Raw genomic sequence first — 25,167 nt, 5'->3', positions numbered from 1 at the left:
GGATGGGGTCCATGGGGCCTCTACAGACTCTGGGAGGTGGGTGAGCTAATAATATATTTTTTGGTCCCTGGGGCCAGTAGTGGCATGGCAGGGAGCTGGCTGCCTTAACATGGACTGCTAATTGCTCCACATATTATATTATTCATGACATGTTCTAAGACATGAATGATAACACCACTTCAACATTTAAAATACCATCATTGATGTCTGGGCATGGCGGGGGCACAATCTATAGTTATCTTAAGGCAAGTTATAGTTGCTAGAAACATCTAGAACGGGTAAATCTCAGTTTTTTCTTTTTTTTAGTTTAAAATGTTACGTTGTCACTGAAATTTCCATCTAATTGTAACATCACTTTAACCTTTATTTTTTTGTTAGGGGGGGGGGGAGAATAAGTAATAGAATATAGGATTTACTGCACAAAATCCAGTGGTATACAACCATTATTTTACAAGGAGCTAGGAAATATGGAAATATTTTTGGTTCCCGGTGAAATATGGGTTTGATCCTCATAATGACGTCCCCCAAACTTCTCAGCCGAGTTTTACCATTGTTTGGCTACTAGGATTATGTTGGCAAGGTTATCCAAATAATGCAGCAACGTTATCTAAATTAGGCTTCAAAAAAGGCAAATTATGTGGCATATTATCTAGCCATATTATTTTCATCCTGTTGAGCTGTAAGCAATCTGCAGATTACGTAGCAAATATCCTAGAAGCCACAGAACTGCATAAACCCACTGGCCTTCACCATTGTGTGTTGTGTCAGAAATGTTTTAATGAAAGGTAAACCTAAGCATTTTATTCTAATCGGTGCTCATTGTAAGCTGTGTTTTGAAGAAAACATTTTCAAGTGAAATTCCCCAAAATAAATATCCATTATAAAAAGTACCTAATCGATAACTGGTAATATGATCCTATATTTCCATCTTGGGGTTCTGGTGACATTGACATTCTGCCTTGTTGCTTATGATGTTACCGGAACCCCGTAAAAGGCAATCTTGGATTGCGGTGGTAGTGGCTGCATTTTCTTGCACAATGTTGCTTTTTCGTGTTTATTACCTTTGCACTAAAATCTTGATGCAGAATACAGATAATGTAATGTTTGCGGGCATGGTATAAAGGCAAACTGCGGTGCCATGTTTGAGAGTGTAAAACTGCATTTACAACAACACCAGGCATATCTTACTATCATCATGTAAATATAGTCACTTTATTTGATGTTATTGAGTTGAAATGTGATGTGATGTAATATGTGTTTACTAAGCCAAATCTGTCGCTGGATAAGTATTTGATAATGCCTTGTTTTAGGGCAAGGGTAGCAAGGAGGATACTTGTTTTATTGTGGTTTGGTCATCCTGTTTAGCACAAGCCATTTCAATAGTATTCAGTGCTGCGTTTGTTGCGTTATGTTCTCTTTCTTGCTGAGGCTCTGAGCTATTCGTGCTCGGCTGAATACAGGTGGGTTAGTGTGCATGGAATGTTGCCCCACAAAAGTCTGTCCTGTGGCCAAGACATCTACAGTGACTCAACACTTAAAGTCTGTGCTTGCAGCAAGAAAAAAAAATATTTTTGCTTTGCTATGATTAAATACATTACCTTTCTGCTAAAAGAGATGTCCGTTTCATGTTCATTACATAATGTTCTTGCTTTCAGTGCAACTAAACTACAGGCAGGGGCCAGCCTAAATCAGTCTTATGCCCACCCTAAACAAGCATTTGAAATGCAATGCAATGGGTCTCGCGTTCGCATGAGTTAGAGCTATTAGCGTTGTAAATTCCTAACTGGACTTTTCTTGCCACATAAATTGAAAATGAAAAGTAAAACAGTTGACATAAGCGAGCCAATTCAAAGCGCCACGGCCACCACGGCAAGTGTGCTTTCTGCCACGTACCGTGCGTGCACGACTTTCTCAGCCAGAAAATTAAAAGAAAAACATTAGTTGACATAAGCAAGCAAATTCAGAGCGCCCTGGCCGACATGAGCCGACATGAGCATGAGTGAGAAGGAGAGACATAAAAGGAAAAATAAGTTAACTCGCAGTCAAACATATCTGCAAAAGTGCAATTACCCATGTAACAGGGTTGGTCCCCAAGGCGGTAACAAACGTAAAGTGTTTGCCAATGACAATAAAGGATTTTTGAAAGGCAAGCCCACAAACAAGTGAAAGTGATGGGCGTGGTTAAAAGCCCAAATAGATACCAACACGTCAGAAAAGCAGCGCTTGCAAGCTTCTATGGTCAGCTTAAAAAGGGACAGTTGAGTCTGAACTGCTAGGTCAAAACTCCTCTATGCAGGAAGACAAGCAACTACGTGTTTGTATTTCTGTCTTGTTCGGTCTAATCAGTGAAGTACAGCCAGAGCTACGGGACTTATGTCTGGGCATACTTTATGACTTCTATGTTATGTGTTGTGTCATTTGGCTAATTGAACATATTTCTTATAATTTGGTATATTTAATTGATTCAACACACTTAATAGTCATATTAATTCCACAATAAAAGCAAGCATTTGTCTTCAAATCAGTAAAATTCTGCTGGTCACAAAACTAAATTAATATTCATCACTAGTGCCCCGATTAATTTAGTTGTGCACTCAGATGTTTTACTGAAAATTAACAGAAGCTAATATCTTGAATGGGTCACTCGCCGCAGTACGTTCTACATTCAAAAGTCATATATTCATCCCTTCACAAGTTGGTCTTTTAAACAGAATCTCCAGTGACAATACTAGGTCACTTTGCCACGTTATTGAGAAAGCCAAACTATCAAACACCCCTGCAGTATCCGTAACACTAAACGCTGAAAAAACGTTTAACAAGATAGATTGGCGCTACTTAAAGTCCGTCCTTGAGAAGTTTAAGCTGGGTGAATCTTTAATACGGATGATAATGGCACTCTATTACAATTCCGATAGCTAGAGTTAGAGCTGGAGGACCAACTCTAACACATTCTCCTTCAAGAAAGGAACTAGACAAGGCTGTCCCTTTTCGCCTCCCCTCTTCCTTCTAGCATTAGAACCATTTCTCCATCACCTACGAGAAAATGTAGGAATATCCGGAGTATCCTTCAGTAACACCACAATAAAAATAGCTGCATATGCTGATGATATTGTAACTACCGCCGAAGATACCCCCACTTCCATTGCTGTTTTAATGACTTTGATTCAAGATTTTGCAGAGGTATCAGGCTATACACTTAAAAGAGACAAGTCGGAGATTAAACTTCTGAATAACATTGGTAATAAAGAAATTCTAGGTAACTCAGGTCTCACCTGACAAACGAGTTGTATTAAATACTTAGGAATAGAATTCTCCAACAATCTCATCCGCACACTGAAATATATTGAAGAGTCACACTTAAAAAGATCTGCAAACTCCTTGGTGAATGGTCTCCCAAATTTCTTTCGTGGTGGGGAAGAGCCAAAACCCTTGAAATAATGATAACATCTTTAGGTAATTATGTAAGCAGTATGCTCCCCATGATACTACTTGACGGTTTCTTATCTAAAATAGACAATAACGTCAACAAATTACTAGGGCAAACCAAGAATCTCACTCAAAAAACTTAGGGGGTTATTCTAACTTTGGAGGAGTGTTAATCCGTCCCAAAAGTGACGGTAAAGTGACGGATATACCACCAGCCGTATTACGAGTTCCATAGGATATAATGGACTCGTAATACGGCTGGTGGTAAATCCGTCACTTTTCCGTCACTTTTGGGACGGATTAACACCTCTTCCAAAGTTAGAATAACCCCCTTAGTCTCTCCAAAGATAAAGGTGGTATAGGCCTACCAAACTTAAGAAACTACCAAACAGCATACTTGTTGAAATGGGGGCTAACTAGTTTCTTGATGGGTTAGACTACCTACCAGTCTGGATGAACCTAGAGAAATCATTACTAGGTAACAAACCCATTTACGCATTCCTAACATTAGACAACTACAACCTCCCCCACTCTAAATACATTATGAACAATATAAAAATGCTATGCTGAGAATGGGCTACCACTCCAAAATAAAGATCCACAACCTGTCATCGTTATGGTTTAATTCCAAAATAAAAATTTATGGGCATCCGGTAATGTGGAAAAAGTAGATATTCAGATAAAGAAAGCAAAAGTAAAATATGTGAAATGTAAACAGACTGCTTTACATGGATTGCCTTATTTTTTTAACAGTCATTATTGAGAAATAGATCACTGCTTTAACTTTTAAAGTTAAGGACATGAATATAGGGGCCCAAAGGGACAAAGTTCAAAGTGAGTTTTAGGACATACTCACTTCCAACCCTGGGTGGGAGAAATGTTGTAAGGAGCTGCAAAGCCTAATGAGATTGCACAGGGCGGCGGTGGTACGAGGGTGGGGTAGTTGTAATGGTGAAGAGGGAAGAAGTTAGACGGGACAAGATGAGTGATGACAATGTCAGCTGAGTTGAGGGAGAATCTGTGTTGAGGTGTTGGGGAAGAGTATTGCTGAAAGCTTTGGAAGAGGGGTCTTTTTCCTTTTCGTTCCAATAGCTTTGCTTTTGTTCAGACCACAAACAAATCCATCTACTTCTTGTAAAGACTTAGAGCAGTAGTCTACTAGCTGCCGCAGCACGACGGAAGTGACATTGTTGGAAAAAGATGGACTGCAAAGCCGCCATGAGTAATTACCAATGGCTGAGATTAATGAAAACATGCCACCCTTCACTTTTCGTTCGTTGTTATTAGTTGTAAGTCAAGATTAAAGCAACGTTACCTTTTATAGTTTCCAATTAATGGTCCTAACAACAACCCCCTTTCTTAGAAATAGTTTTAATCCAAATGTGGCACCCAGTACTTTTTCCTAACTTCCTTTTAAGTACATTTGCCAGCTGGAGCAGGCGTAAGGTCAAGATGTTGATAATGATTTAAAATTTCCTGCGTGCGAGCCATTCCAGCATATGAAACACTGAGTTCGGATCACTTTCCGAATGATTCACGTTTATTCCTGTTATTTGGTGTTTGAATACCAGTTGATGCTAATTCATCTTTATCCTGTCATCAAAACTTGTAGTTAACACTTTGCTTTACCTAATTCTTAATTCCTACATTAAGTGAACAGTATTAAAATTGAATAGAATAGATATAAGTACACAGCCCTGCTTAAATCCACTCATAGTTGTATTCTTTTAACCTATCTTTCTATTTCTTATGTTCACCTTTTTGTTTGATTGCAAATCCCTAATGGGGTACAATGATGGTGTATTGCCTAATTTAATGTACTTTTTGCTTGGTTCTGCAGAAAAGACCCTGCTTAGTGTGCAAAGAAATCCTGCTTGGTCAATACACATGATATTAGGTGTGTGCTATTCCTTTCCCTAAATTGCTGTAATGCTAGTTTGGCTAACTTCCAATCTAAGAGAGTGTAAGCCAGAAATGATTTGGGCAGTTTCTAGCTCCTTTATTGTAAATGGGAGCTAACAGGTTGCCATGACAAGGGTCTAGATTCCATGCTTTGGTAGTCCATTGTTGAAATACAAGAGTAATTATAATAAATTAGGGCCAGATTCAGGCGGTCATTCTGACCTTGGCGGACGGCGGAGGCCGTCCGCCAAGGTACCGCCGTCAGAACACCGCACCGCGGTCGAAAGACCGCGGCGGTGATTCTGACATTTGCCCTGGGCTGGCGGGCGGCCGCCAAAAGGCCACCCGCCAGCCCAGGGCAAATCAACCTTCCCATTAGGATGCCGGCTCAGAATTGAGCCGGCGGAGTGGGAAGGTGCGACGGGTGCAGTTGCACCCGTCGCGTATTTCAGTGTCTGCTGGGCAGACACTGAAATACTTTTTGGGGCCCTCTTACGGGGGCCCCTGCCGTGCCCATGCCATTGGCATGGGCACGGCAGGGACCCCCAAGGGCCCCGCGGCACCCCCTACCGCCATCCTGTTCATGGCGGGAGAGCCGCCATGAACAGGATGGCGGTAGGGGGTGTCTGAATCCCCATGGCGGCGGAGCGCGCTCCGCCGCCATGGAGGATTCAGACGGGCAGCGGAAAGTCGGCGGTAGCCCGCCGGCTTTCCGCTTCTGGCCGCGGCTGTACCGCCGCGGTCAGAATGCCCGGCGGAGCACCGCCAGCCTGTTGGCGGTGCTACCGCCGACCTCCGCCATGGCGGTAATTACCGCCAGGGTGAGAATGAGGCCCTCAGTGTCATAGGACCAGTCAGAATTCACTTTCGACGAGGTGTACAGGAGGGATGTAGTGTTTTGTTTAGCTATCGAAGTTTGTGTTAATAAGGTAAAGTGCTTCCAGGATTGTATTACAGTTTTTGCTCCCTGGCTGTGTGGAAAAAGAACATGTTTGGATTAAGATATCAATGTCACTTGTGTACACCAGGCACTCTTAGCAACCGTCGTCCAGCCGCCGCCGTCCAAAAGAGTCTTGAATCTCAAATTCCTTTAATTACCTCATTCAAGGATTCCAGCATTTGTGTTTTTCTCAAACATTTTTTGTAGTAATCTTTTATATTTCCTACATAATATTTTAACTTTCTCACCTGAGTTGATCTTGTAAGATTTTTTTAATGCATTCTTCTTATTGTGGAGGTGAATAGATGCTTTACCACATGGAACGTACACCGGGCACTCTTAGCAACCATTGTCCAAAAGACTCTTGAATCTCAAAATCCTTTAATTACCTCATTCATAATTTCCAGCATTTGTGTTCTGAAACCATTTTTGCAGTAACCTTTTTTTTAAATATTTCCTGCACAATATTTGAATCTTCTTATCTGAGTTGATCTTGTAAGATTTTTTAATTCATGCTCCTGATTGCTGAGGTGAGTAGATGCCTCACCCCATGGAGTGAAATATCAAACCAATTATTTAGAGGCATATGGTCTTTACTGTATGCCTTTTGGTAATTAGCATCTCTGAATTAAATAACCTTGTCTATATTGATCACAAAGGTGAGGCATGTTTTGTAAGATAGCATCACTTAGTTGACTGCCACTGTCCAGCTGATGTAAAAGCTTTCCATTCAAAAACCATTTAGAAGTTCTGACTATGATAAGGGTAGTTCACTTTATACTGCTGCCCGTCTTTTCAGAGCCGGTTACTGGTTTCAGCTATTGTAGCTACCGTACTATTATTTAATGTCATCACAAATCTTTGGAGGACATAGTTGCTTTCCTTTGTACAGTCTGTAGAATAAAATGGAATAATAATACGTTGGTGAAGGAGTAGCTAGTGCGTTTTCATTACTATAGGGTGCGACGTGCATTGCAAGAGCTGTTAGGAGAGGAAATGCTGGAGCCACCTGCAGTTCTAGCACTGCCTTAGTTTTTACAAACGCCTGCGCCCCAACATATAATAACTAGACAATATGCGTGTGCCCCAGAAGTGCGCAGACCCGGAATAATGAAAGGTCGGCTGGTCTGGCAGGGTGATCTAGGAACACTCATAGACGATAAACAGTGGATGTAGTGCTGCTTGATGACAAAGTCAATATCACTCAATAGCAGACACAGAGTAGTACATTTCGAATACGTCAACTGAGTATGCTGCGCTCCAACAAGGTTGCGCAGATGTAGGATCCGTGGTAGTGCCTCATGTTTCAGAAGTTCAGAGCTGGGCACAGGGTTTCTAAAATATAGCCTGGTCCTCCCAAGGTATACATAGTTTTTGGCAGGACATATTCAGGGAATTAAGCAATATTGTGAGGGAACAGCCAGAGCTAGAGACCTTTCTATCCCTACTGAGGTACGACAAGGGATTACCAGAAGTAATTATACGACTGACTGCCGTAGCGCTCTTATTAGCGAAGCGCAGAGTAGCAATGCGCTGGCTGAAGGTACCCCTACCGACTTTACAAGAATGGTTGTGAGATATGACATACTGTAATACGCAGTCAGGTACGTACAGTGAACTCCTCCAGAGCTGTTGTCGCCCTGGGATATTTGGGGACTGTTCCAGGCATACCTGGTGGGAGCAAGTCAAGACCCTAGGTCCGAGGGGGCAGTTCTGATGCAGACAGAAGTGGGGGGAAAGTATACTTACCAGATGACACTTAGGGCAGTTCGCTGGTAGGTATGTGGTGTTAATTCCGGGAAGTATAATGTAGTCACCTAGAGGTATGATATAGTGTGTAAGCTGAAGACATTATATTGTTAAGGTCACACAATATACCTACGGGGAATAGATGGGATATGTTGGTTGTAATGCTTGATGCCCTCTGTGTAAGATGATTAGGTATGTTGAATATTGCTAAAGTATACAGTTGATGCCATCACGTGTGATCTGTGATATGCCATATGTAACGAAATGGACCTCTAACCAATCTCTACCCAACAATGAAGAATTGTATGATTGTAAATTACTGTTAAGACAGTGAATAAAGTTTTTTTTTAAAGTTGGTAAAGGAGTAGTCCAGCACTTTACTTTACCAATCACAAGCCTGACATTCAGAGACCTTGTTTGTGATTTATGTATTATATTTTTGAATAAACCTTTTCATTGAAAAACAAGAGAAACTTATGCTCAGAGTACAAGAAGTGCAGCGATTAATACATTTCCCATTGTTCATGGGAAGAGAGCAGACGACTAAGGAGTCATAGGTATAGCAATCATCAAGCATCACCTTGATGTAAAATTAGTACTGGCCTACCATCTAGATTTCGAACTGTTACATCACCTTCACCCGCCCTCTTCTCCCTCCCCCAATCAATTATTCACCACAATAGGCACACCAATCACCCCACACTTTGTCCCATTTTCGGACAGCCTCTACTCTGATAGACCACTTGCTCTGCCCTTCGGGACCATTCAGGTCATACTTCGACTCCTCCAGCCGGGGAGGGGACCTTGCACCCCAGGCCCACGCTGTGTCACGCCTGGTCACAATTATGTAATCTAGGTAATAACCAACTATGTAATCTAGGTAATTACCAACATCCATATTTCTTTTGACATTTAGGACATTGCTGTTTGGAGTATTTAATAGCACATTTTAATATTTCTGTTTGTGATGGATACTTCTAACCACAGATTGCTCACCCTGTGGATATCCCCAGGTGTCAGACTTGATCCAGAAACTCAACAGCAGTGCTCCTGAACGCCAGTAGGTAGCACCATTCGACTCTGCGTCTACCCCATTCTGCTCCAGGAAGCGATGAACAAAGTCTTCCCCTACTTTGATCGCTCGCTGTTTAAGGCAAGCTCACCATAGTCGGGCGCAGACCACCGCCAGCAAATCACTTGACATCACTAGAGTTCTCAGGTAACCTGCTGAAGTCACACCTGAGTCCTTAGAGCCTCACTTTCATCAGAACCCTTCTAGATGCTGTATACGTTCGAGCCTTCCCTCTTGACCAACCAGTTCAGGACATTGAAACTATGATCCTGATGTTTCTGCTCCTGTCCTGGGTCTGTGAGGATGACTTTGAGCTTTTGGTCCACTAGCCTCCTGCTTACTAACCATGCAGACTCCTGCCATATACTTCCAGACCCTCAGGAGTCAACTGTGGAGTCCCCTAAGGATCCTCACTGAGTCCCACAATGTTCAACGTATACATGGCCCCTCTTGCTGCCATCGTCAGAAGCCACGGTATGAACATTGCGTCATATGCCATTAAGACAAAACTCATCATTTCCCTCACCGAAGACCGGACACGGCCAAAAGGAATTTTCACCCAGGAATGGAAGCCGTTGCCACCTGGATGAGAGAAAACTGCCTCAAGCTCAACTCCGACAAGACGGAGTTCATCATCTTCGGAAACACCACCTCATCTTGGGATGACTCCTGGTGCCCACATCCCTCAGCGCCCCCCCTGCACGACCGAGCACGCCCGCAACTTAGGAATCATCCTCGACTCCTCCCTATCCATGACCCGCCAGGTAAACTCTGTCGCCTCCTCCTGCTGGCACACACTCCGCACCCTTCGGAAGATCTTCAGATGGATCCCAGCAGACTGTCGCAGGACAGACACCAACGCCTTAGTCATGAGCAAGCTCGACTACGGCAACGCCCTCTATGCACCTCAACTAGGAACATCAGAAAACGTAAACTCATCCTTAACGCCGCCAGACTCATTCTGGACCTACCTCGCCAAGAACACATCTCCCAACACCCGAGGACCCTCCACTGGCTACCGGTCGAGAAGCGAATCACCTTCAAGCTTCTCACCCACACGTACAAGGCCATACACAAAGAAGGACCAGCCTACCTGAACCACCGCGTCTCCTTCCACACCTGCGCCAGATCCCTCTGCTCCGCCCAGATGGCCCTGGCCACCGTCCCTTGCATCCGCAGAACCACCACCGGAGGACGAACTTTCACCTACACTGCAGCAAAGAGCTGGAATAACCTCCCCCTGCACCTCAGTCAAAGCCCATCACTCACCATCTTCAGGAAGAACCTCAAGACGTGGCTCTTCAGATGAGGCCCCTCCCCCCGCGCCTTCAGACCCTCACGGGTAAGTAGCCGTACTTTACAAAGATTGAAGTGATTGATATGGTACATGCAAGCCTTGCAGAGGGACCTGAAGTCTCAGTGGACCCAGCACCATGGGAACCTGACAGATTCTAATCAGGTGTCAGAGGAGACTGCAAGAGATCTGCATTGGTGGCTGCGCGACTGCAGTTGTATCCGCCAAATCCCTCAGCATTGCTACTGGGTTCGGTTGGTCATCTGGGAGAAGTGAAAGTGAAAGGATTCTGGTCCCTGGGAGAGACCCGTCTAAACGTCATTTTGTTGGAGTTGCAGGAGATTTGTCTAGTGTTGAAGGCCTTCATGCCCTCCATCAAGTAAGGCAAGTGTAGGTCCTTATGGACAACACCACCGCCATGTGGTACTGCAACAAGTAGGTTGGGGACCTGGATCCTGTTTCAAAAGGCTCTGTACCTCTGTGGTGGGATATTTAAATATCAGGGTGGATGAATTCAGCTAGTGGCACCTGACAGATGACGAATGACAGACAGTTGCACCCAGAGGTGGCGCAGGCCCCCATCCAACAATGGGGAGAATGCTGGCTTGTTCTTTTTTGCTACTGCTAAGAACGCACAATGTCAGCACATTTGCATGCTGGAGTTTCGTTGAAAGCTCTCTCTCTGAGACACATTCTCCCTAGATTGGAGCATGGGTCTCCTCTATGCCTTCCCGCCTGCTTTTATGTCTCCTGACCCATGTTTTCATTATAATGGCTCTGAATTGACCCAAAAGAGCATGACATCAGGGAACTGAGGGTTTGAGCATCGGTCCTCCAATAAGGCTGGCTGCTTCAGGAGGACCTTCTGTCGCAGTAGCTGCGCAGGGTCTTGTGTGCGACCCCACGCAATGTGCACCTACGTTCGTGGAGATTGAATGGTGACACTTGATCTCCTTTGATCTTCCTCATGAAGTCGCCCTGGCAGCCAGGCGCCCTTCCATGAAATCGGTGTATGCAGGGCAAGTTTGTGGCTTGGTGCGGCACCCGCCAGGTGCACCTGTTTGCAGGCAAAGCCGTTGAGTTGTTTTGTTATTTGGTTTGATATTGGCCCTGCACAGTTTGGCTCTTGGCCAAGTTAAAAGTTACCTTTTGGCCCTCTTGTCCTTTTTACGTTTGCCAGACCAACAGTCCTTGTTCAAATCACTGCTTGTGATGTGATTCATGAAAGATTTTTTACAATATATGTTTATGTCCAAACACTTTGTGATGCCACAGAGGGTCTTAAATCTGGTACTCAGTTTTGTGATGTTTCCTATTTAATCTAATGCACATTTTCCCATTGCATCTACTCATCTTAGGAACTGCTTTTCTGGTTGTGATAACATCAGCACACCGGGTGAGTGAGCTTTATGCATTTTCTGCCCAGCCTCCCTATACCATATTGTTTTGGGAACAAACTGGTGTTAAGGACTCGGGTGCTTTCCTACAGAAGGTGGCGATGCTTTTTCATGTGGAACAAGGAATCACCTGCTTGACCCTCTTTGCTCCATGTCAGCCCTTGAAAGAGGAGGAGAGAGTTTGAACCGCAGGACGACACTCAGGACCTGATTACAACTTTGGAGGAGGTGTTAATCCGTCCCAAAAGTGACGGTAAAGTGACGGATATACCACCAGCCGTATTACGAGTCCATTATATCCTATGGAACTCGTAATACGGCTGGTGGTATATCGGTCACTTTACAGTCACTTTTGGGACGGATTAACACCTCCTCCAAAGTTGTAATCAGGCCCTCAGTTTTTATATAGATCACACCATCAGCTTTTTTGTGGGGTTCCCTGGAGGAAAGAAGGGCAAGGCGGTGCAAAATGCACCATCTGTAGTTAGATAGTCCTCTGCACTAAAATCTGCAATGCATTGGTGGAGCAGCCGCCTTCAGAAGGTCTGAGGGCTCACTCCACCATGGCCAAGTCTGTTACCACAGCCTTGGCATGCGGAGTGCCTGTCTTGAATACCTGTCAGGAAGCTACGTGGGTGTGAGAAAGTGGATCATTAGTTGGGGTGGATGGAAGTCCTCCTCAAGTAATAATTGTGAGCTCCAGTAAAGTTTTCATTAATTTAAACCTGTGCTCGACCCCTGATAGCTATGGCACAGAGCAGACATGCCTAACTTAAGCAAATGTGTAAAGCATTTGGAAATACTAAAAACTGTTACAAAAGTAGAAAGCACAACAGAATATTAATCCTACTCCAAATCATAAAAATAGAGAATATTCTAATGTACATAATTACATAAAAACAACAAACATCCAACAAGTAGACTGGGGGATATGCATTTGTAAAGTTTTTGATAAAAATATAGCCAAACAGTGTTAAGTGTCAAGCGTGGTCACCTCATTGTGCTTGACCAGTACCTAGGTGCGAGTTTAGGCCAGCCACAACGGAGCGCGGGTCAGATGCAGAGACCAGGTTCATCCTGGTTGGAAGTCTTACCGTCTAACTTAGGGGGTCATTCAGACCCCCTAAGTGACATTGACATGGGCACTGCAGGGGCCCCCAGGGGCCCCACGACACCCCATACCGCCATCCTGTTCCTGGCGGATGAACCGCCAGGAACAGGATGGCGGTATGGGGTGTCGGAATTCCCATGGCGGCGCAGCAAGCTGCGCCGCCATGGAGGATTCCTGAGGGCATCGGAAAACCAGCGGGAGACCGCCGGTTTTCCCTTTCTGACCGCGGCCAAACCGCTGCGGTCAGAATGCCCTGCGGGGCACCGCCAGCCTGTTGGTGGTGCTCCCGCATCCCCGGACCGCCGGGGTCGGAATGACCCCCTTAGTCTCTGATATGGAACTTAAAAATAGTCAGGGAGGCAAGGCTGTAGGCTGTGGCTGAGTTAGGTTCACAAGGCCTTAGCGGTTGGACAGAGTCCTGGTAAAACCACTGATTTGTGCCGAGAAAGCTCAGAGCATGAGAAATTGAGAATTCGTACCCAAGGAAGGTACCTTAACAAGAGGATACTTTTGATTCCTCCACTGAGGCAAGGCTGCAAGTTGTAACTGAATAGGGCTATATGGGGCTGGATACCTTCTCACCGACGTCCAGTTGGAATAGATTTGCTGCTGTGGGAAAGACATGAGTGGGACCATCCTGAATGTTTGGCCCCGCAGCAACACACCTTTGTCTGATTGACTTGGTAGGTTTGTCCTAGTCCTCTGTTGGTTCGCCAGACAAAAAGTCTTGAAAAAGTTTTTAAGTCCCAGCTTTTAGGGTTAGGCAGATGGAGTACGCTCTGACACTTATTTTAGGGCTCCGGGACTTTATGGACACCACTTACGGGTCAGCACTCTATCCAGTAGAAGCAGTCATCAGGGTCCAGGTGACATCTAGTTGGAACTAGCCAGCTGGGCTCTTCAGGAAAGTCGGCTTTATGCAGCTTTTAAGTCCATTTAACTTAACAGGACGTCAGCAAAGTGACTTTTGGAGTTCACTTCTTGGTCCTGAGTACGAGCAGGAGCAGGTTGGCTGCAGGTCACCACAGCAGGTGTAGTCCTTCTGTCTTCCACAGGTCCAGTAGTATTCTGAAGAAGGTGCTACATTTATGCCCAGACTGTTGTCCATCCCTAAGTTATGGGGTAAAAATTCCCAGGGATGATCCTATCCACTTTTCAGCATTTCCTGGCTGTTTTACTGTAAACTTTGCCACAGTAGCTCCCTCTCTAAAACCACCATTGCACAACCTTTATTCCCCTGTGCAGAGCTCCCTGTGCCACCAAGAGGTGTGGCTATGATAATGGGCAAACCCTCCGCTGTGGTCAGTGAAAACCAGTTCTTGAGGAAGCTCCACCCCCACTGGGAGAGATGCCTGGCTTGCTCTGGACAGCAGAGGGGGCAGGCCCAGGTGTGAGCTACATCTGCCAATGACAGAATAGGCACCCTTTGAAGTTAATAACTTTTCTAGGAACAGTCCAGATAGCCATCCTTTGAGGGGAGGATGAACCCCTCTCCATTTGGGGGAGATCTGGGAATCACCTCACACCTAATCAAGGAGCCATTCACCTCCTGGGTAATGCTGAACACTAGCAGAAAGGTACATTTGGCTCAGGCAAGAAAATGGCAACTTTCTAAAAGTGACATTTTGAAAATAGTAATATAAAATCTAACTTGACCATTAAGTTGGGTTTGACATTATTATTAAAATTAGTCCTTGAATAATTTTCTAGCTACTACCAAACTTAAGTTCAGAATTAGAAGATGTTATAATGTAATTTGGTGCTTTTCTATACGCGAGACAGCCTTCCCACAGTGAGAAATGACTGGGGGGGGGATAGGGTTCAGTGCCAGGACATGTGGTACGTAAAATAGTCATGTCCTACTTTTTAAATACCATGCATCCTGCCCTGTGGACATTTTATGGCCTACCTTAGGGGTCAGTCCTAAGTATTTAAAAGGAAGGATTAGGCCTGGCAAAAGGTTTATTATGTCATGTCACATTTGCAGTTTTAACACTGCATAACTAGACTGCAGGAGCAGGCCTTGAGCCATGCTTTGCATTGTCACTTTAGTGGTGACACCATATGTGCTACAGCCCACTAGTGACATTTAACTTACAGCCTCTGGGTGCACTTTTGTACAATATACTAGGGACTTAAAGGTAACTTAAATATGCCAATCATAAGTGTAGATAAATTCGACATGTTTTAGGGGTCATAGCACATGCACTGAGACCCGGACAGCAGAGTCCCAGTGTGCCGGTTTAAAAAATCAGCAACAAAAACTAGCTAAAAAATGGGAGTGATCACACGCGGAGGTATTTTCCTACAGTGGGCATCAGTGCACATGTTCATGAGCAGTACTGCCTCTAAAACCAAGTCTGTCTAGCTGGGCATTTTGCCTGCTTGGTCCTGCAGGATGTTTTAGTCTGAGCTATTCCACAGACCAACCACCTTGGGAGGTACTACTTTGGCATCTATTCACAAGGTGAGGAATCTGTGCTTAAAAGTATCCATCAGAAGGACAAGTTACTTACTTTTGGTAATTCTCTTTCTGGTGGATACTCTTAAGTAACAGCAGATTCCTCACCACCCTTCCGCCTCCCCATTGTGTTTCTTCCATCTTAAAATGTCCCAGTTTAGGACTCTGTACATCGGTTATTCCGATTTGCTGACGTCTCCTCGTCGGAGTATGCGGACAAGCTCATGAAAGAAACTGATGTTAACACACATGGGTGGGGCTTACATGAATCCCAGGTCATTATTTCAGAGCAGAATGATGTTGGTGCAGGGTCGAATAGTGCCACCTACTAATGAGCGGGAGCACTGCTTTAGAATTTCCAGATAGAGTCTGGTGCCTCCTGATACTCACAAGATGAGGACTATGTAGAGCATCCACCAGAAAAACTGTTAACCAAGGTGATTAACCTGTTTTTTTCTCCACTGTCAACCAGAGTAAACAGATGGCGACTGAAACTGGTTTCCACTACAGTTAATCTAGTGTCTGTCACTTAAACAAGTCAACATTTCTAAAAAGTAACCTCCTTGTTGGTTCAGTTTGAAACTAGTGAGCATATGCATGACCAATATATCAAGATCTAATGCAGAATTTAGTCCATCCAATTCATACTACATCTAGTTAACACTAAACGCAGCTTTGAATCTACCAAATGTTGATTTGGCTCTAAAACATTAAACAACAATAACAGAAACTGAGGCCTTATTCCATGTTTCTCCCCAGGCTAATATAATCAATTATGTTCTAGTATTAAACTACATCACAAACGAAGTTCCATTTTCTTGTCATGCAGTATATTCCAAGAAATCACAGAAAATTGCTGGTAATGGCATTGTTTGAATCTCTGATTCTCTTCCACGCTGGGTCGATGGCAACTGTACATGACCTGGTAGGGGCATACACATTCATCAAAGACTTCATTACCCAGCCTCTGTATTTCCATTCCGTGTATTACAGCTCATGACGATTCTTGCAAGTCAATTTGTTTTACTCCGAATTTTTAACTCTGTTCCAACCCAAGAATCACTACTTTTCCATTGTTGAACTCACTTGATCTTGTACCCAGGCAGCCTCCCAATTTCCTTTTTTGTTTACTGTTGATCTGTATATATGACTCTTAGTATTGCTAGGCATTCATAGTTGCAGGAGTCACATCTTTAGCAACATTACATCATTTAACATTTACAAATATTAAACATTAGTGCTTACTTTTGTTCATTCTTTTTGTGGGCCATCTTTTGATGACACAAACTCAACTGGTGTTACTTTATTCAGGTTAGAAGATTCTATGTTGAAATTAGTTGAAAGAGCTGCACCAGAGTTATGTGGGCCTTCAGAATGATTCAAGGGGATAACCAGTTGAGTACCTGGTAAATTTTCAGGTTACCTCTTTTTACCTATTAATTCTCATTTTAAGGTAGTCTTGTTCCATAAGGGCCTAGGCGATGGGTACTCACAAACATTTTCCCAGGGGCCACAAAGTTCGGTCTATGATTTGACAGAGGGCCACATTGATGCCAGCAGGATGGTGGTCAGGGATTGGGGGGGATTGGCAGTAAGGTGGGTGTAGGGGAAGCAAAGCATATACATCTAGTGTCTGAATTGTTCAATGTGAACCAAAAACTTGGTTCTCCACTTTACTAAATTGTGTGATCCTAGGCAATTGTATTATTTCATTTCTCCCCTTCTTTATTATTACAAACAAGCATCTCAAAATACACGACTTCATGATGTGTGCTGTACAAAACCTTCTCCTGTGTTTGATTTAATGAACCATAATGTTGTTCATGTATAATATAAACCAAGGCTACCCACTAGTGCACATAACAAGTGACTTGCCTTTTACAGACTTTATCATAATTTTACTCTTTTGCTGCAAAATGACTTTAAAAATAAAGGTGTTCCTAAATTTAAGGTGTGCAGAACACTAGTTACTTCATTTCTTTAACTTAAATTAACCTTTACATAAATGCTTGTCTGTTTATTTGACTTTTTTTTTTATGTTCCTGCTGAGTCGAGTCCAGTACTGCTGTTGCTGAGGGGGGCGCATGTAAAGGTCAGGTTGGCCGCATGCGGCCCCCGGGCCGTACTTTGAGTATCACCGGCCTAGGTAGTGATTTTGAGGTCTTGACCTGTTTAAACTAGAACAGTGTGTGTGTGTTTCCCAACAACCTGTTTGTTCCACTTTCCCAGAGGTTACACCCACCCACACATATGTTTACTATGTGTATAGTTTTAGTCTCTGCACAGTTTTGAATTGTCACATCTGTTCCTGCATTGGTGCAGTGACATTGAAAACAGCCATCCCAAACAAAATCTCGGCCTTAGGCTGAAATATGTAGATGGGTGAAAAAAAGATGAGGAACAAATGTCTGCAGCTAAAAGCATGTTCGGTGTAACTGTTTTGGATGATCGGTTTCGTTGTAAGACTAAAAACTATTTTTGAAATGTAAAACTTTGGAACCAAGCATGCAGACATATAAATATTAGCTATCTAACAAACCTTCTTTTTTGATTCACATGTGAGGCTCTTGACAGCTATCTTCTTTATTTTACTAATCTTTTGACCCTTTGTTAAGCGAAGAGCTTCTCCTTGTTTGCTGATAGATTACGTTTAGATGGAGTAATCCATGTTTTATCTGTAATATGAATGAAATGCAGATTAAGTGTGCTTGTAGCATGAATGTGAAAAGCAGCCTAAAGATCTTGTTACAGGCTGTCATTATTCCTTTCATAATGCAAATTTATCCTGATCCCGCTCTTTTATATCATGTTGTAACAGTTTGGACAGAATAGAGAAATGCTGATGGAGAATGTAGTTTAAGGCTCTAGCTATGGGATTTGCTTGTTTTTTAAGTCTTCTAGTAAAGCGCATTTGAATTGTTTCTTGTAAATTGGGTTGAAGAAAGGTTATGGCTATTACAATGTTGGCTTGTTTATGTTGTTGTGAAGTTTAAAAAAATGTACCGAAATAAATTTTTGTTTAAGAAACTATATACTTCGTTTGAGGCAGATGAAATTTTGTTAGTTGTCAATTGTATGTTCTTTGTGTCATAGTAAAGCCTTCTGTTCTGGTGGATACTCTTACTCATTGCAGGTGTTTGCTACCAAACTGACATACCCGCAGCCCGTAACCCCTTGGAATGCTCAAGAGCTGCGGAAAGCAGTTCTAAATGGTCCAAATATTCATCCCGGTGCCACCATGGTGATCAACGAAGATGGATCTCGTACAGCCCTGAGCTCAACAGACCCGGCACAGAGAGAGGCCATCGCCAAGCAACTCCTGACCCCTCCGACAGGTGTCCAGATAACCGGGATGAAAGTTGTAAGTATTTACTGTCTTGTACACATTTGAACTCTCAAATAGTTAAACACAGCTGTTCGTAGTGTGAGAAATTTTGATGAAATGTGACGTGCTAGGCAGCAAAGAATGCAAAATACTTCTCATTTAACCTGTTTTTACTAATTTTTCTTATCCCTATAAGCCTTCGGTACAGAATTCCAAAACTTGTAACTTGTGAATTGAGTTCGCGTTCTACCTGTTTTCTTGTAGCTTCTGTGTCCTTCAGGCTTGCTATTTAATTAGGCAAAAGTATATCCCTGCTGTGACAGCAATGACATGTGAAAGCAATGATACACTAATGGGCAAATGATCTCCACTCTTATCTTTAGAGGTTTAGTTAACACCTTGGAGCATTCAGGTCAGTCCTACCCACAAATATTCTGAAGTCTGGTGGGGTTCGGGGCCATCATGCCAAGTAATATTGTTTAATTGAAGGAATGGGGATGGTTGAGATGTAGGAGGGTGACCGGAGACCAGGTATTTGGTTTGCACAGGAACCTGTCGGGGATTGGAGCCCTGATGAATATTGGCAGAGGGTGGCAGAGCACCAGGTACTTTTGTTTGCATTTTGGGAAAGCTACAAAGAGGGCGCAGAGGTTGCCATGTTAGTCAGATAATGCAGACCAGCCTCCTACGGCCTTCTGGCTGTTCAACGGGTCAAGCAAAGAAGACCGCTCCACATTACAAGGTTTTCCCATCTGAAGTGTCTCCCAACTCAGTCTTAATATCACCGGATAGAATTCCAAGTCCTTCTGAATGAACCTCTTCATATTAGCCGTCTTGCCAACTGCCAAGAAAGAACTGATGTTATTGCTCGACACACTTGATAATTAATGTACCTCTGTCCCCATTAACCATCCCCTCCTTTCTGTCAGTGGTCCGATGCCCAGTGCCATGTAAAATACTTCTAATAAGTGCATATTGTTCTGTTCATGTTGCATTAGGCAGCCGAGGGGAGGTTGCAGGTGCTTTTAATGTATAGTTCCACCTTGACCTTCATTCTTGTCCTTTGTACTGCTTGCTTCCGAGGCAAGTTTCTGAAGCAGGAAAATGTTTCTGTACACTATGAATTGTGTTTGCTTCTGGGAAATAGGCATTTATTGATTCATTACTGCTTTGCAAGAAAGACAGGTTGTTTAAGTCTAGGTTGTTTGGTGTCTAATCCATCCCATATGCTTTCCTAATGCTATTGCTGCGTGACTCCTATCTGCAACAGTCCTAAGACAGAAAGTCTTGGTGCCTGGAACTGACATTTGTTTAGCACTACATTAAATTATTCCATGCTTCTTATTTGTATTTGGCATACAATAGGTTGCAGTTTATATATGTATACAAACCCGAAATGTTTACCAAATCGTTTAGCAGCTACCAGCTAATAATTCTGGAACAGCAAAGTACTTCTGGGCCAAAGGTTTCTCTTCAGGTCAAATGCGTAACCTAAAAAGCTTTGAATTGATTTTCCAGAAGCCAAAACTGGCTAGTTTCATAACTGGTCAGTTTCAGTTGGTTGATCTTCTACAGAAAGAGATGCCATTGATCCTTATCCTATAAAGTGTATTTGCATGTTTGAATCTTCCATTGACACATTCCGTAAAATGTATGGTTTTGTTTGCAACGTACACTGTAGCGGGGTAAGAAAACATGTATGTTCTTTCAAGGGGACTTGATGTATGGTCTAGTTCGCTATGTATGTGAGCCTATTAGTAGGGATCATCCGTTGATCACACAAAGCACAATTTAGTTTACCCACTAAATGGGCTTGAGTCCTTCCTGTCCAATCTCCATTGCTCATCCACTCTACCTTGTTATCCAAGCTATTTGGGGGCTCTTTTAATTACCATTTGGTGAAGCTGGTATGATGTCTTCTTTAAGTAAATTACTACATTTGTGGTAATGGAAATGAGAAAAGGAAATCAATAACCAGTGATGCTGAGAGAAGGTCAGAGAGGAGAGAGAATGTGTGAGTTCAACAGCTTTCAGCATTAACCCAGTGATTCTTTAACTACAGGTTTGGCTTTAAATAGATGGTTGTGTTATAAAAGAGGTGAGATGTGAGTGATGAAGTAGAAGGACCACTCAATGGATCATTGGGTCAGACGTTAACCATTATTGTGACGATTTGTGACTCTGATGTCATTGACCAGAAACCACATAATGTTTTGGAATGTAGTTTTTTTTCTATCTTGTCAATTTCTAGTGCATGTAATTTTACTTACATTTGTCATTCACTTGTTAACTTAATTTGTACGGACCATTTAAAGCATCTTTTCAACCAATTAACTACTGTTTCCCAGTCACGCCAATAGACAAAATCAAAGAGTTAGGCCTAGTTTAGAGGCAATCGTAAACCAGGTTCTCCATCATGGAATCTTCATCATTATTCCTTAATATGGAATGTCCATCATATATGTGAGCTCCCATAGTACGTTCAAAATAGTTAACCTTTATTTTAAAAAAAGCAATCCTTGTAAAACTAGGGAGTGAGAGTACACTATACCGCAGTTTCTAAATTCAAGTCCTCCATGCTATTGTGTCAGTGGAGAGGATATGAATGTTTTGTCCTCCCACTTAAGGAAAGAAATTCCTTTAGTGCAAGCTTCCTTTTTAAAAAATTTAACTCGGGGTGTGAAAGAAGAGCTTCCATCGCAGCCCAAGTTTTTTTTTTTTTTTTTTACATTAGTGACATGCAGTCCGCTATGTGTGCTGACGTCCTTGCTTCTGAAAGTTAAAGAAGCCAATGACTTTAACTTCAAGACCTTTTCTTGTGATTAGTGTTCAGGGGCATCATGTCTCAGCCCCCAAACACTGCTCACCACAGGAGAAGTACCTCAGGAGGGCTGTTCATAAGAAGGGACGTTCACCCACTGTACCTGGCAGAAAGCCCACTAAACACCGGGGCTGTTTTTATGTATATTAAAAAAATGGGGTGAGGGCTGGCTACTCCAAACAACAGGGGGAGTAGTCACAAAGCCTGCTGGATGCCAAGGATAGGTTAAAAAGGGGATGCCTGCCCCGAGTGTACCCCGGCCTCTGAAACCCCAATAGCCTTTCCACCCTGCCCAATAGTCCTGGAAACCAAATACTGCAGTCATCGCCAATGACAAGCAAGAGGGAATTTGGATTATTTTGGGTCTTATTTTGAAATATTGGGCCTGCAGAGAAGGGATTAACCAGGAAGCCCTACTACACCTGGGCATTATGAAACCTAGAGATCCAGTGGAATCTGGGGTGCTGTTCCTTGTGTGGATCCTAACACGTTTCTCAGGAACATAATAAAACGGTAACTGTCCAAACACCTTATTGACATCCAGTTGACTTCATGTGGTCTGTGTTTTGACTGGTAGCTGTTGACAGCAGTAGGCCCACCCACAACAAATACCTGTTTATCCTTTTAAACACTGCCCCTCGAGACAGGCTAAAAACTGTCTTAAGAGGTTCAAGGTTGGGGAGGAATAACTGGACTCCTACAACAAAGGCCCGCAGACTATAACCATAGTCTGCACACAAAACAGAAGAGAGGTCCACATGGTCACACAATCATTCCCACAAAGTAAGCAGAGGGCCCGGGTAGAACCAAGGTATAGGTCCTAGCACTAAGTGGAGCGTAGAGCACAACCCTTTGTGCCCATCCAAATTCCTGTCAATCTTGTCATGGAAGGTGGCCAGCCTCAGGAGCATCGGCAGATCCAGCGAGGCAATGTCCTATTTAAGCTCTAACGACATCATCTTTATGCAAGAAACGTGGGAATGCCCTCCATCTTGCTTGCCAGATTATTAAGAGATCTTCCAGATAGCCACTCGCCCAAATATGTTTGGACGGCCCTCTGGTGGCTTATCCACCTTCATCAAGCATGCAGTCTGTTTGGCAACCACTGAGCTGACCATCAACAGCAAAATGGCCCAAGTAATCACCATTAGCAGTGTAAACATTGATCGAGAAAAAGTAGATCTGATACAGATTAACTGCTACATAAACGCTCCAAGGAAATCAAAGGTAGTGACAATCTTCGAACTCCTGGAGAACCTGGAAACTGTCATCTTCAGTCACCCTGGCCACGAAATAGTCATGCTGGGAGTTTTTAACGTAAGTGGGCTAGATGCACAACTAGAGGACTCCCCCCAGGACAGAGGCCGTCAACTACTACAAACGTTTCTTACAACTTTCAGATTATCTTCTACCCGCCAGGTGTTCATAAACAATCTGAAAGGTTTCCCCTTTTCCCCCCGTCCTTCAGCTCGACTATTGATTACGTGTACCTCTCAGTAAAGCTCACGCAGAGACTTAGCCACTTTGAAGTAACTGAGAGGGCAGAGAGTGATCATAATATTCTGAATGCATCATTTACCTACAAGATCAGGCAGCAGAGCAGTACACCGTGGTAGGGGCCTCAGCGAGCTCAGAGAAGGTACACTTGGCAAGAATAATTAAATGGAGACCAGAGCATTAATCTAAAATAGCCTTATGGTTAAAAATTCAGCCTCTGGAGCCTAACCAGAACGTCGAACGGTGGGTGAAGTCGGTGGACGACCTAATCATTCTGCATGGTAAGCCAACAGGTGCTTACTCAGGTTGCCCCGCCTGTGTAAGTATGACATTACAACTGGACAAAAATGTTCTCAAGGCAAGGCGGGCACTTCGTAGAGTCCAACGTATGCATAAACAAAAGCCCAAACAGGACACAGCGGCTCAGATAACAAAAATCAGAAGATCGCTCAAGAAACAAATATGGAATCACAAGGTGGCAAAAGGCTGGAAAGAATGGGAAACCATATTCTAGCTCCTAAAGGACCCAAATCATAGCTGTTTCTGGGAGCATGTAAACAAGCTACGGTATGGCCACAAGTCAAGGGAGAATGGTGTAGCAGAGACTGCATGGGTCTCTCACGTTGCAGTCTTGTACACGACCTCCAAACCAGAGCCACCAGTTTCTAGCTCTCTGTCAGACTTGGCAGAGAGGCTGTCTCAGCTCTTTAAAAGTGCGTATCAGCTGATCACCGTCCCAGACTCCTGGAGAGAGTCTATACTCTGCCCAATCTACAAAAAGGGGGAGCGCTCAGTAGCTTCAAACTATCGACTAATATCCAGGAGAGCTGTGGAGGCAAAAATATACGCTCGACTGCTGTTGGGCCAACTGGAAGCCTGCGTTCAGGAGTGTCAAATCCAGCCGTTTTTCCAATCTGGCTTCAGACCTGCGGCCTCAGCAGTGGACAACATTGTGGCACTTTCTTATCTGCAGCATCAAGCAGCTAACACCAATCACATGCTCCTATTCTGCTGCTTTGTTGATTACAGTGCGGCCTTTGACAGGGTAGACCATGAAACCCTATGGAGAAAGCTGTCAGCATAGGGCATTCCCATAGAACTCCTATAAGCCATCATCTCACTGTACACCTACATTTGGGTCTGTGTTTTAGCAGGTCCAGGAACATTATAATGGAAAAAAGAAACCAATAGAGGCCTGAAGAAGGGCTGCATTTTGGCCCCACTACTGTTTAATGTGTACACCGCAGACTCAGAGAAACATCTGAAGGCCAGCAGCCTGGTTCTACCAAAGATTGGCCCCACAAAACTCCATATCATCCAATATGCCAAGGACATTGTGATAATTGACTGCACAAAAACTGGCCTACAGCGAGCTCTAAGCGCCCTGAACACTTTCCACATGGCGAATCAGATTTAAGTTGACTAGGAAAAAATAAAAGTCCTCATATTTGGAAGGTACAAGAACAAAAAGATCATAACCTGGCAGATGGGAAGCCAGACCATTAGCACAGCCAGGAAATATAATTACCTGGGGGTGTGGTTCACAGAAAATAACGTGGCAGGGATACAGAAACGCGCGATCAGACCTGAAGCTGTTGCCATCTCATATGGAATCTCCCAACTGAGTAACCAACCTAGAAGTGCTTTGGCAGCCCCAATACTGAGGGTAATAAAGGTGACCCTACATCCTGCTATGCAATACGGTTACCTGGCATTTCCGGGGTCTTTAGAACCCACCATAGAACAAGCTCACTGTAGAGCATATTTAAAAAATTTCCAACAACCTAAGTACACATATCGCTCAAGGCTCAGATTGGAAATGGGCCTAGTGTTGAAGCAATAGATTGTCAAGCTGCCATCCTGAAATATTACATCACGCTCAGGAAGGCCAATTCGCTCACATTAAAACACCACCTGAGAACTTTTTGAAACTTCTGGCAACCTGTGGTTCACGCAGCTAAGTAAAGCACTGAAGACCTTTGAAACGGGCGACTCCATTCAGTTTGGCAGACAATGTGACATTCAGTGCTTGGAAAAAAACAATCAACAGAAGAGCAAAGGAACTCTCAAGGGAGCATGATCTACTGTCCGTCAAATCACCATCAACAGTGCTAGCGTTAAAAAAATTCTTATTTGATCGGAGCCCCTAAACCATACCTCCTAGAAGCAATA

General features: G+C 43.6%; 1 protein-coding gene across 1 annotated transcript in view; it reads left to right on the top strand.

The window, feature by feature from the left end:
- POLR1A (RNA polymerase I subunit A) overlaps positions 1-25,167 on the top strand; it is a 361,957-nt gene that overhangs the window by 146,127 nt on the left and 190,663 nt on the right. Inside the window, exon 12 of the mRNA XM_069204279.1 lies at positions 18,486-18,713. Coding sequence (XP_069060380.1) covers positions 18,486-18,713 — 228 coding nt within the window. The remainder of the gene's footprint in view (positions 1-18,485; positions 18,714-25,167) is intronic.

This window comes from Pleurodeles waltl, chromosome 1_2, assembly GCF_031143425.1.
Source record: "Pleurodeles waltl isolate 20211129_DDA chromosome 1_2, aPleWal1.hap1.20221129, whole genome shotgun sequence".
Lineage (NCBI taxonomy): Eukaryota > Metazoa > Chordata > Amphibia > Caudata > Salamandridae > Pleurodeles > Pleurodeles waltl.
Note: the sequence above shows the minus strand (reverse complement) of the source record. Positions and strands in the feature narration are given on the sequence as shown.